The sequence below is a fragment of the Pseudophryne corroboree genome, chromosome 3 (genome assembly GCF_028390025.1).
Source record: "Pseudophryne corroboree isolate aPseCor3 chromosome 3, aPseCor3.hap2, whole genome shotgun sequence".
In the NCBI taxonomy this organism is placed as follows: domain Eukaryota; kingdom Metazoa; phylum Chordata; class Amphibia; order Anura; family Myobatrachidae; genus Pseudophryne; species Pseudophryne corroboree.
The window spans coordinates 253,801,776-253,815,766 of record NC_086446.1 but is presented as its reverse complement, the minus strand read 5'-3'; the positions used below and the strand labels follow the sequence as shown (position 1 = coordinate 253,815,766).

The 13,991-nt window shown below is 38.9% G+C and overlaps 1 protein-coding gene across 8 annotated transcripts in view; it reads right to left on the bottom strand.

Annotated features, from left to right (window-relative positions):
- Nucleotides 1-1,142: 1,142 nt before the first annotated feature.
- Nucleotides 1,143-13,991, bottom strand: part of DOK5 (docking protein 5) — a 338,062-nt gene continuing 325,213 nt past the window's right edge. For all 8 annotated transcript variants that reach the window (XM_063959003.1, XM_063959005.1, XM_063959004.1 and 5 more), the window contains 2 exons: nucleotides 6,382-6,502; nucleotides 1,143-2,117 (listed from right to left, as the gene is read on the bottom strand). In XM_063959003.1, coding sequence (XP_063815073.1) covers nucleotides 2,053-2,117; nucleotides 6,382-6,502 — 186 coding nt within the window. In that variant the 3' untranslated portion in view covers nucleotides 1,143-2,052. The remainder of the gene's footprint in view (nucleotides 2,118-6,381; nucleotides 6,503-13,991) is intronic.

Here is a 13,991-nt window from a genome sequence, read left to right as displayed (position 1 = left end):
TTTGGAATTAGTCTGCGCATACACAGTTTTAATGCCGAGCAGCACTGAGCACCTTCTGCAATTGGCTCAGACACTGCCTGGCTGCACCTGCCCACGGCTGTGCACAGGATGTGATGTTAGCACAGCCAAATGCTAGCCGCACCATCCGCTTGTCGCCAGATGCAGTGCATGACCCCACAGCCGCAGCCCAATGCAAGCCTGCCCGCCCGTACCACAATAGACGTGAGACACCGTGGGGACTGGGTGAGCAGATTCATAAAATTATATATATATATATATATATATATATATATAATTTTTTGAATCTTCATGACCTTGTGTTGTTAAAACTGATTTAAAACCCCCTATATTCCTGATATAGGGGCCAATTCAGTAAGGATAGCAAATTCTGCTAATCAGCAGAAATTGCTATCCTTTTGCACACATGCTGGGGGCCGCCCAGCGCTGGACAAGGCCGCCCATCATACTGACCGGCACCTCCCCCCTGCTACAAGCAGAGATTGTGATCGTCTCGCAATTTCTGCTTGTCAGCAGAAACTAAGGTTTACTCCTGCCAGCGCAGCTTAGCTGCGGCCGCAGGAGTCCCAGCTTCATCATACCTGTCACGGCGGCTGCATGTGATGTCACGCAGGTGCCACGACCTTGCCCCCCACACGCCCCCGTTTGCACCGCACAGCACACCGTTCAGGTTGTCCCACCCCTGCAATGCTCCATTTCCTCCCTGAAAACAGAGCATTGCCGCCCCCTCCCGCCTCGTGATTGCCTCTGCCTGATTGACAGGCAGAGGCAACCACATATTCTGCAGCCCCCCCCACAGAAAATGCGGACACATGGGCAGTAGGGCCCACTGCACATGCGCACCCAGCACTCCCGCAAAAATTCCGTCCAGATCGCCATTTGCGATACGACCTGATTTAGCCCCATAGTGTATTTATTTCTGTTGGATGGTAACTGATTCCCAGAATTAATTTACTTATGTGAAGGGAATTACTTGCTATTGTGTCCTGTAACTACTTTGCTGAATTTGGCACTGAAAAGGAAGCAAATATAGACTAGGCAATGTTCATGTCACAGTGGAGGTCCTGTTCTCCGTTTCAACAATACAGGAGTCCAAAATCAAGACTGATACAAATGAGAAGGTGGAAGATAAAACTCTTTTAGAACATGGTGGTACTGCACAAAAACATAGCCCACAAAAAAGTTCAACAAGACAAACATCTACAGCCAGTTTCAGCAACCCAAGGCTCCCTGGCAATGTTCAGCACCCTGGAGAGCCACAGGCTACCTAACTATGGGGTAATTCAGACCTGATCGCTAGTCTGTGTTTTCGCACAGCAGGCGATCAGGTCTAAACTGCGCATGCACTGCAATGCGCAGGTGCATCGCACGGGTACAACGCGGATCACCGCTCAATGATGGGTTTGTGCAAAGAATCCATTTGCATGGGCGTTCGCAAGGAGATTGACAGGAAGAAGCCATTTGTGGGTGGCAACTGACCATTTTCAGGGAGTGGTTGGAAAAACGCAGGCATGTCCAAACGTTTGTAGGGAGTGTTCCTGACGTCAATTCCGGTCCCGGACATGCTGATGTGATCGCAGTGGCTGAGTAAGTCCTGGGCTGCGCAGAGACTACACAAGATCTGTTTGTACAGCTCTGCTACACATGCGTTCGCACACTTGCACAGCTAAAGTACAATCCGCCTGTGGGCGGCGACTATCTGATCACAGCAGTGCAAAAATCACTTGCTAGCAATCAGGTCTGAATTACCCCCTATAACCTACAGGGTATTTGCAATGATTTTGCCTGATACAAACAGTAAATATTGAACTGTCCAAGTTTTATGATCAAATATGGTAAAAATTCCTGAATGTGTAAAAGCGCATTCTTGGTGAAGGTAAAAAAAGTTGCATTTCAGAATATAGAAATATCCAGGCTGAATTGATGGTGATCTTCTTGCCATTCTCAGGAGATAAGAAATCCAAGCTTTCTTGTCCAGCTCCAAACATTTTTTGTTGTTGTTTAATTTAATCAAGAAGTCCTCCCCAGTGTTTATCAGTGCTCCGATCTGTATGTAGGAAAAGTGTCCGTTCGATTAAGTTTTTGTGGATTTGAGAGGTCTTCCCAGGGGCATGGGAAAGAGAAAACAAAACATTAGATGCTTTAGTAATGCATGTAATAAATGTTGGAATTTATATAACATAACAACCAAATAGATTCTATCTGTAATTTTTTATTGCAGTTTAGCTACAAATTAAATCACCTTCAACCATTAAGAGATCAGTGACATTTTCAAAACTTTTCAAAAATGTCTCGTTCTGCATTTGGTGAAAGAATTTTAAATGCCCCTCAGTTGAGTTGGGTTTGAGCATTTCTGTACCTCTTGGTATTCACACCTTTACAACAGAAAAGCATGAATTAACATTGTCCAGCTAGTTTTAAAGCTGCAAATTAAGCAAAATGTGACGTTTACAAATACAGTATGGAATGGTCATTCAGTATTGTATCACTGGAACTTTGTACTTTTTCTAAATAGCTTGTTTCATTGGTAGAAAAAGAAACCAAAACAATTAGTAAGAATTAAAGAAAATATTTAAAGTAAACACCAAAGTTTAAATAGACAAGTGATTAATGTTGGAGAATTGCTAGCCAAATCTATTTTCTTCCCAGGAGGTAATTATAAATTCAAATAACGTAACAAAGTAAATTAGGCCGAATCTGCTGGGAATCAATAACATGTCCACAACTTACGCCAAATAATTGAGATTGATGCAAATAATTTAGCAATGTATTTGTGGCCAATATAATTTTTCATTCTTTTATTTTACATTTAATTTAATTATAATACCTGATTTCCATGTGGACCTACTGCAGGCTTCTTAATATGTAAACTGATTCATTTTTTTTCATTAGTAGAGGGGTGATTAATAAATCCCTGTACATATTAATGATAGGATGTGAATGTTTTATTAACAAGGTTTACTTTACACAAGGCTCCTTTCTATAGGAGTTTGACTATACAAGTGCTCCGCATGTGTCTGCATTGTGACTAGTCTAAAGGGCCACGGTCTCTTCCTCTGCCACTTAACTAGCACACAGCTGTCTGTTTTAGTGACAATTTTTAAATGGTTCTGCCCGTGAAAATCCAGCGAGTCTGCCTGTATTTATAAAGTGGCAATCATTTAAAACATAAAACCAACATGATTTTGCCGTTTAAATGATTGCAGCTTTAAAAATATGGGCAGAGTCGCCGTAATTTCGGCAGAGCGGGTTGCTCACAGGCTATGCCCTGGAAGCTCACATGTTTTGTTCCTCCTTAATACCACATAGTCAGCAGAACTAACTGATCATCATTGTTCTAGCTCTATTTATAGACTATAAATGCTGAAAACCCACATTTCCAAATACAGCTTGAAATGGTGACACAAAACTGGAACTTGAAAATTGTCTAACTGGAATGTCACATTCTGGCAGAGAACCTCTTCCTCTATGATTAGTGTACAATTTTGTCATATCTTCATTCATCTTTCAGCTGTTATTTTTAATCCAGTGTGGTTAGACTAGTATTGGTTCCTTTTAAACTAATGATCTTACTCTATGGTAGCAAAATGCTGCAATGCAAGGGGTGCAAATACATTTAATGTATTTGCATGTAGGATGAAAACTCTGCTTTTGCATGTAGCCCACAAATGCTGTGCAGCTGTATCTTTACACTGCAATTTAGATTTGAGTTTGGACACACCCCTCTCTTATCTAAATCTCTCTGCACAATATAAATCTGCCCCACCTGCAGTGCAACATGGTTTAGACAAGGTGCACAGTGACAGTGCTTGCTCTTTTTTGCTCTACTCCCAACTCAGAATCCGGGCACCAGTCTTTGTGTATTCTCCAGGTACAAATGTGTTCTGTTACATCTTTGCTCTGTGCGCTATAAGTCGCGTTACACATAACGTGTGAGTGCCGTGTGACTCCGCGGAAATGCATCTTAGACACAATATGATGCATAAGCAGCTTCTGCTGATTAAAACAATGTACAGCATTCCTATATTCTGTGTGTGACTGCAACTGTATTTGCATACAAAATGCTATGCTACAGTGTTTTCCTGAACGTGGCATTTTGGATGCAGATACAGCCGCAATTACACAAAGAATATAGGCACGCTGTATAACTTTTCATCATCAGAAGCTGCCAGTGTGTCCTATTATATTACATTGTGTCTAAGACGTATTTCTGCAGAACAAAATCACAACAAAAGATGCATGGCACTACCAAGTCCCGCCATATCAGGGCACGACTTGAAGAGCTGTATAGTGTGACTGCAGCAAAGATACAAGAGGACACATCTGTATGATTTAAATCAAGGGGAGGCCACAAATTGTGCAGTTTGTTATTTTGGAATAAAGCACCCTTCTGGTGGAATATTTGTACTGCTGATAACATTGGAACCTTGCGAGGATTGTACCTAACTGATTGCTGTGAAAATACTGTCAGTTTCACTATACTGATTATGGTGAGTTAATCTATAATATACAGAATTAGCTTAGTCAAAGTAAAAAGGCATTCCACAGTTCACAAACATTTAATTTAATTGCCAAATGTAAGTCAGCAACCCCAATAAAACATGCTGAACTGCACCAGAACTCTGGTATCACTATCTTCCATCAGGAGCTGCACACTGTCAAGAAATAATTTAATTCCACCAGAATATGCATTAGTAATAATTATCACTGGCCATAGCAGCAGTTATAAGAACTCGATACTTTTTTTTTTTTTTTCAGTTTTAATGAGCATAAAAGTTATTCAGAATGAGAGGTTGAATTAATTGTATGCAGTAAGATTGAATGTGCAGTCATTTCATATAAATACTAAATGGTTCATATGTACCATCCCCTTTATTGTACAGTAGTTTCAAAGAATGTTATATATATGGGAATAATATATGATCTGCTACTTGGTAAATAGTGTAAATCACAATTCATCATAAGTCATTATGACTAATGTTCCTTTTTTTCTTTCTATCTTGTACTCGCTACTGTGTTAAAGTGAAAGTGTTTCACTATCATCTTGGTTCAGGGCATTCAAATTTTTTAATGCTTAAATAAAGCACATTCAAGACTACTGTTTAAAAGTACCAGTGGAAGTAACTATTTTTGAGCAAGAAACAATATAAATGAGTGAACTATTGATCATTTTGTTAGAAACCAGTGATGTGAATGAGGCATGAGGCATCTGTTCCCTAGTGATGTCTCTAGTATAAGACTTGTGAAAGTGTGCTCGCAATATAGTAGCTGCCTCCACTGAGTGCCCAGGACAGGTACACTATGGAACGTTTCTATCAGTGGTCACAAGCTATAAAATATTTAAAGGATGCAGAGAAACAAGAGTGCATGTGGGATAAAAAAAAGTGTCTATTAAGGCAGTGAACCCCATTCAAATAGGCAGTGTGTACAAGTCGGATGTATGAACTTGGCTTTTATTTAGAGGTGTGTGAGCGATGGCACAATAGGGATGATTTGGATTCGTATGTAAACCCTATGGTTTATGTACAAATCTTATGGTTTGGGGTATGCTTGCAGCACCCCCTTATCTGCAGCATGGTTGATGTGCTGCATCCTTTGAATAGTGGTGACCAGGTCTGTTTCACAAAACAGGGGTGTGTTGGCCTCAGGGTCTGCATCCCCGGACGGAGACTTCCTGGACCCGGCTGACTGGATCTGTCGGCCAGTCTGAGTGAGGTCTGCCACCATTGTGTTTCATATCCGATGGTCGCAATGGTGATCCAATGCCCTGCGGCTGTGCAATACCTTACAAATCAGAAATAGGCCCAATATTCCATCAGTGTTCCAGATCACTCAAAATCAGTACTGTGTGTATGCTGTGGTTTATTCTCTTGGCCCTATCCACCTCTGTATGAAATTTGTTCTATGCAAAACAACAGTGAAATGGAAATACCCCCAACCACCGTTCCAGCCCATTTGAGATGGTGTTAAAAAAGCCGCCAAATCATGATAGTCATGAATAAATTTGGGCACTAGGGAGATATGTTGTACTCACTAATGTAAACATACAAATGAAGAGGTCACTGTTTCCCACTAACACATGTATCTCCTCAAATAATCACTGCTATTGTGCACATTCAGAGATAGGCTCGGTAACATCCTGAAAGAGCCAAAAAAGACTAAATACAATAATGTACCCAGGCCCTAGTCAAGCACTGCATGCAATTTGGTAATACAGTACACTGAAGCTGTTAAAAAAAACACCACAGTGTTTAAAATTAACTCCATCACATATACCCATTGTGATTCTTAGTAACAATTTCTGTTCAAATAAACTAGCATATGTGAGGCAATACATACAGTATCACTGAACATTCCTCTTACCTTGCAGGCTGTATAGCTGTCCTGTACTGTGCTGTCTTGTAATATGCTGCCAATATGCACTGCGTGGCAGTGGAACCATAGTATTAAGAGACACTGTCCTTTCACTCATCCTCATTTGAAGCTGCAACAAAATACATAATAACTACCATTAACGATAGGTAAGTGAACTTGGTTTCATCTTCAAAATTTTCTGCCATCTATTAAGTTGTAAATGTCTGCTTCCTTCCTTTGCCATCCTAAAACCATGGTGCTATACTTGTATCAGATAGCACTGTTGTTCCCAATTACGCAAACATAATGATCTCCTGAATTACTTTGTGTGAATGTGAACATTCCAGTGATTTGCCTACAGGTTGTTCTACAGTACCTGCACCCACTTACGTTGGGGCACATTGAAAAGGGGGTGAGTATGTATAACAAAATGGTGATCTGAGTGTAGTCAAGCTGGTAATTACAAATGTGTCCTCATCCATTGAGCTTCAATACACCACGAGTGATATTCCTACAATTAGTGAGCCATCAGTTCCCTTGAATACATTTTAGTTACAATGAGATATGACTAGGAAGCACCAGGAGGCTTCTAACTAAAAAACATTTTTGGCAAAAAAAAGATGCAGAACAGTCTTACAGTATCTGGCGCTCAGAGAGGGCATTTAGTGTGACTGCAATGATATATGAGAACACATCTGTAGGAGAATATTTTGAAGGAAAAAACAACTCATGTAATTGTTAAACACACATATTACAAGTTTATATATGGTAAAACATTCTTAAATTCACATTTATGTTTTACATTATATATGTAAATATAACTATTTATCATGCAAAATAAATACAACTGTAGTTTTATTAATTACTTATTTATGATTATACCTGTTAACAATGAAAGAAAAACTGTTTTTGTTATCACCAATCACTACACAGTTCTGAGATTTCAGTAAGTTTGTTAGGTCGCTCAGGTGCCGTCCATTTCAGCACCATGGAGAGCATCCACACAATGAAATGAACTCTGCACCATCTGAACACTCTGACATATTTAATAATACACTTTTGACAGATCTCTGCTTACTACAACATTAAATATGGAGAAAAAAATGTTAATTATAATCTGTGTCTCAGCTGTTCAAGAACATCAAATGATCAATAATAAATGTTTTATTTGTAGCATACTGTATGTACAATTCTTTTGAAATACAAATGAATTTCAGATGAGAGGTATGTAGCAAGTATTATATGCATATAGCACTCTAATTTTTGAACACTGATGCAAACAGCAGATAATTCAGTCCTATAAAATCTCCAACAGATTAATTAACTGGCTCCTTTATCAACTGATAGTTTGGATATGTCATACTTACATACTGAACAGTTGTCATGCATTGCAAGCATATGTTCTATTGAAAAATAAATCTAATGTTGAAAACATAATCAGTGTTGTTTGTGAAGTGCTAAAGCATGAGCACAATTGTACCAGTACACGGAATAACATAATGGCACTTAGGGAATGAATGGTAAATACATTTGAAAATGACAAATGTTGTGAAGGGCACTGAACCTGAAAGATACATTGGGGCAGATGTATTAACCTGGAGAAGGCATAAGGAAGTGATAAACCAGTGATATGAGCAAGGTGATACATGCACCAGCCAATCAGATCCTAACTGTTAATTTACATATTGGAGCTGATTGGCTGGTGCCTTTATCACCTTGCACATATCACTGGTTTATCACTTCCTTATGCCTTCTTCAGGTTAATACACCTGCCCCATTATTCTAAACAATAACAGATATTTTATTCTTCTTACAACCTGTTTTGTAAAAATGCAACATGTAAAATGGCTAACCCAAAATTCTACTGCATCATAATTTACTGAAAACAGATGGACTTGGGATGTAGGAAATGCTCTCACAGAAATAAGCAGTGAGTAAATTCATTTTAATGAAGTTTAGTTTTTCTTTAAATGACTAAAATCCTAACATCTTAAGGGGTCAATTCAATTAGCGGAGGAGGCAAGTTTGCTCCCTCCCCCTAACAGCCTTCACTGGACATTGCAATTTTTGTATGCAGTCCTATGGGGCCAATAATAAAAATCACCAAGTCTGGCAGTACCGTAACGGCCTGTTAAAATGAATGGGCAGATTAAAAGGTCTGATTTGTTCACTAACCACCCACTCTTCTTCAATATTTATGAAGACAATTTGAATGAACTCATCAATAAGAGGTACCATGGTTAAATTGATCACTTTTAACTATTTCATATTTTATTTAACAATTACATAGTAGAACTTACATAATACCAGAACAATATAATAACATTATGTACATTCTGAAATGTCATCATTAAGAAATAGTAAGACACTGGCTTTCTACTGTCTGTTGCTCATTAAGCAATAAAAGTGACTGTTTAATTACACAGCATTGTTTCATATGTTTTTTCCCAGACATTATTATTATTATAAGTGCTATTAGGCAGTAGTTGTATAATAAAAATACAATATAATAATTGGTAACTTACTGTAGCAAATTCTTTGAAATCATTGTCCTTTAGACAATTTACTTTACAATTGTTTACTCTAATAATCTTAATGGCTGATATTAGAGTCCAAAACTGACAATTATACCATATGGAATTTTTAATTTCAAATGCAGAGAACCAAACAAAACAAATTTTAAAACACAAGCTCATTAGGATCACCATATTTGAGTTCTACCATAAAAAATGAATTACTGTATCTCTTTTTTCCCCATTTGCTACACACCACCAGTGGGAATTTATTATTTTATTATTACATTGTGTTACATAAAGAGTGAAACTTTGAGAGTACCCTTGCATCAGCCCAATCACTACATATAGTAGCTTTTAAGACCTCTGGCATTATACAAATGTGTCCTCATATACCTATCCTTTAGTGCACTACATATGGCAAGATGTCTGGTGCAACACAGATGCTACACAATAGGTCTTGATTCACTTCAGGGGGTTTCTTGTCCAGATGTTATTGTTAAGCTCCTTTTGACTCTATGCTTTAAATAGGTGGCCACCATTATTTCTCACTGCTAGAGTTGCGCAAAAGAGAAAATAGGCCATTTGGCAGAGGTACCAAATTCCGGCAATAAAATGTACTATTCCTCTTTTGTGAAATGACATTTTTGTAAATAACCATAGAGTAGACTTGATAGCTCTCAATGTGCTCCATTGTGTGGTTTAGGTACAATAAAAACACTGCTAATATGTCCGAAACACTATAACCAAAGGCAGAATTAGTAAATATTTTGCAGAAGTATGTTGGTATATATATATATATATATATATATATATATATATGTATGTATGTATATATTGTACTATTAAGACAGGGACATTGTATGCTTTGTGTTATGCACTTGATACTACTTTTTACAAATCATTTACAATTTAAGTACTGATTTGCTGGCCCATAATACAAAGGCTTTTTGTAACATCGCCTGAGGAGGCACCAGAGATCTACCATCACCTTTTCAACTGCACAACCTAGACCTGTAGATCTCCAAAAGTTTGCATTTTAAAAAGCCCACTATTCGAAGAGTAAGGGAGCATCATGGATCCACTGCCCTCTGTTCAATGCCACTATTCACTGCATTTTACAATGTGGCTGGACCACACTGTCGATTACAAATCAAGTCACCAGGCAATCTGGGAGAGTACTGCAAAATCTGGGACTGTGTCAGACATTACAGAACAACTGACAAGCAAAGAATGCACACAACCCGGTAAAATATTAGCAATTCTTTATGAAAATCAAACTGTGGAACATTTATGCAATTCCATTCTCTAAGGGGAAGTATATACAGTACTGTAGGTGAAAGTTAGAGACACCTAGGAAAAAAAGCAAGCCACAATTGTAAAATGTTGGGAAACAAGTTTATCAGTTGATTTACCATGATGGCAAAAACCTGTTTAGATGAAACATACATAGATGATATCTACTAAATGGGAGAAGATTCCAAAATGTCAGGACAAGGCAATACTGAGCCTCTCATAAAATGCCCATATTTGACTACATAGCTCATAAATGTAAATTACTGTAAGATTATATTAACAGTATAATACTAATTAACCGACAGCAAAAAAACATAACTTGCAAGTTGCAGTACTGTACCTGACTTGATGACTACTTGGTAAGGTAATAAAGCTGAAAATGCTAATGAATGACTCCAATATTGCTCATCCCTCATGCTTCAGTAAATTCACTGTATATTGGCCATGCCATTACCTAGGAGACTTCAAGACAGTTGCTTACATCTGCTTCTTGAGGTCTAACTTATACAAGAGTGAGCCCTGTGTATAACACCCCCATTTACAAAAAAAAAAGAACATTCTGAACAAGGAAATTGGCCTGATACCATATTACACAGGTTTAGAATGCTAAAAATATTTCCATTACTTCCGATATGTAAGTAACACAATGTTCTAATGGGCTGTAATTAACCTTAATGAAAAAAATAGACTCCTAATTACCAGAACACATCACCAAGATACAGAATTGTCAAAGAGTGGAAAATATTGATGGCAAGAAAAGTGGTTTATTTCCACATTGTATAACAGAATGGGTTTAGTTAGTCAATTAAGAATTGTATTAAGTGCACTGCAAATGTAATTATTTTAGTCTCTAGGACATTGCGTTATTTCTCATTTTATTTATATTTCACGTGACAGCTTTGCCAAAACACATGGGGGAGATGTATCAAACATTGGAGAGAGATAAAGTGGAGAGATATAAAATACCAGCAAATTAGTTTTTACAGGTCTTGTTTGAAAAATGACAGAAGCTGATTGATTGGTACTGGTAATCTTCTTGGAACACTACAGTTGTATCATGCCATTTCATTAATTACTGGAAATGTATTAGAAATTGAAAGCAAAGTGAAGCCTACACTACTCATTTGGAAAAATTATAATAAAATATAAATAAACCGCTTTATAAGTTCATCTAATAAGAGCTATTGGGCTTAATTCTAAGTCGGAAGCAAACTGAACGCAATGCCGATATGCACACAGTTGGCTGTTATTTTAAGTACTGAGCATGCATTCATCCCGATTTTTATCACATAAAGATGCAGAACAAATCTGGATGCAGGGAGTGTGAGAGGTAACAGGGGGATGGCTAGCCAGACGAACAACTGCTTACACAGTGTGCATGCTCAGATAGATAAAGTGCACCATCCATAAGGCTCGTGCAAGTTTCATGAGTATGGGCCTAATTCAGACCTGATTGCTAGGGTGTGTTTTTTGCATCCCTGCGATCAGGTAGTTGCCGTCTACAGGGGAGGGTGCAATCGCATGTGCAGGAGGTGCGATCGCATGTGCAGGAGAGCAGAAGTTTGTGCAGTCTCTGCACAGACCAGGACTTACTCTTCTAGTATGATGATCGGGGCCGGAGCTGGCGTCAGAAACCCTCCCTTCAAACTCCTGGTCCCTCCTGCATTTCTCCGGACACTCCTTAAAAACGGTCAGTTGCCACCACACATGGCATCTTCCTGTCAGTCACCTTGCTATCGCCCGTGCGATCACTTTTCTCGCACCATCCCATCGCTTCCTGGCGCTCCCCATTGCTGCGGACGGACGTCCCTGTGCATTGTGGTGCATACACATGTGCAGTTGAGACCTGATCGCAGACTGTACAAAAATGAAGCCTAGTGATCAGGTCTGAATTAGGCCCTATGTCTGATCTTGCATCTAAATGCACACTGAAATGTATTTTCACAGGTGCTAAGTGCAAACTGCATCTCAGTATTAAGGAAATTAGCCACGGCATTAGCATAAGACACAGACGCAGCTGCAGCAAAAGACACACAATCAGATCTATTGTGTTTTGTATCTGTGGAATGAGAGCAGTATTGGGCTGTCAAATGTTCTAGTAAGACTAGATAGCATGCGTATTCTTGCTCAATTCTTATAACAATGATCATTTCAGTATCCTGATTAGAGTGCTGCAGAGTATCACATATTATTGACATACAGGTATGGTGCAAAGGGGGTGTAGATAATTTTGAACAGCAGTTACAACACCTCCCCCTACATCCCGCCCCTTGAGAGACCACAACAGTAATGCAAGACCGGGTTTTAACAGAAATAAAAGTAGTATAAGGGTTTTGCTCACAATCTAAACATATATTAGAAAATAAGAGTTTGTTGCTTGAGATTAGTCGATGCCACAAATTGCATATTTGTCTAGCCACAATCAGTCACAAAGCAATGTTCATTGCGAGTCAGAAGATTGTTTATGTATGGAAACAGAATAAGTTCAAATGAACTGTGTAAAGGGATGGATAGAATAGCCAAAGGAGGCAAAGAAGAATAGTTTATGAATTTGATAAACTGCCTGAGCTGTGTTTTCAGAGAACATTTGAATGGCTGGAGGCTAGAGGAAAGTCTTGTTGTACTGGGGGAGAAAATTTCACAGAATTGATACAGCCATAATTAAGTCTTTGGGTGAAGGGGAGTTTCGATGACAGCAGGTACACTGAGAGGGGGTGGGTCTTTCTAGAGGCCAGCCAGGGAGGTATAGCAGGCATGCCCCCACTCCCGGGAACCTATCAATTGCTTGGTGGCCCTGGAAGAGACATGTATGGACTGACAGAGTGGAGCAGCAGCAGAATAATGTTTTGCAAGGACAATGAATCTAGTCATTACATTCAAAATAGATTATTGGGATAAAAGTCTGGTTAGGAGAAGATAAGTATAAAACAAATAGCAATAAATCTGGACGCTTACAATGCATGAAGAAAAGTCTCTACAGTGTTTTAGGTGAGATACAAAAGCAACCTCATACACCTATTTATTTTACGCTCTATGGCACGATTCCTGTATATTCCTGAACTGCATACTTCTTCCTCAATTTTGCTACTTTTCCTCAACTTTGCATCTAAGTAGGCAAATAGTGGTTAGACATCACAGTCTTGTCCATGGAGAGCGGAGATCAGAGGCCGGGAAACGCTTCAATACACTGCAGAGAAGTGCCCTGCCAGCGGGAAACCTGAAGCCTGAGTCGCCGCTGCTACCAGCTGTTCAGCGTCTACACTGTGAGCCATCCGGAAGTATCACAGTAGGAGCGTGAGGCTGATGATTTATTTCTTAGATGTATGTGAACCTTTTACTTTGTTATTAAATCCTTGATACTTTTATGCTCACATGGTGCGCCCCTCACTTCCTTTTTATTACAAACTATGCACTAAAAGATATGAACGATATCTCGTTCATTAATGAATGAGATCATTCATATCTTTCAGTGTTATCGCTTAGTGTGTAGGGCCCATAAATGTATCACCAACTGTCTGGAAGTTGGAACTACCACAATCCCTATGATGTAGCCCCACCAACAGCTACACTTGGTATTTTGGAAGCCTATGTATGAATACATCATAGACAGTTGATTAATATGTACCTTCTGTTTAATGTTGTATGAAGTTTGTGTTGTGATCCCTCAATATACAGTATTGTATAATACTAAATACTGTATATCACCAATTTATATTTAAAACCTAACAATAAATAGAGATGTGAGGTTCAGTTCTCCAGAAATCTGAATCTACACAAACCCGGTCAGGATCATCCACGTAGATCCGTTCC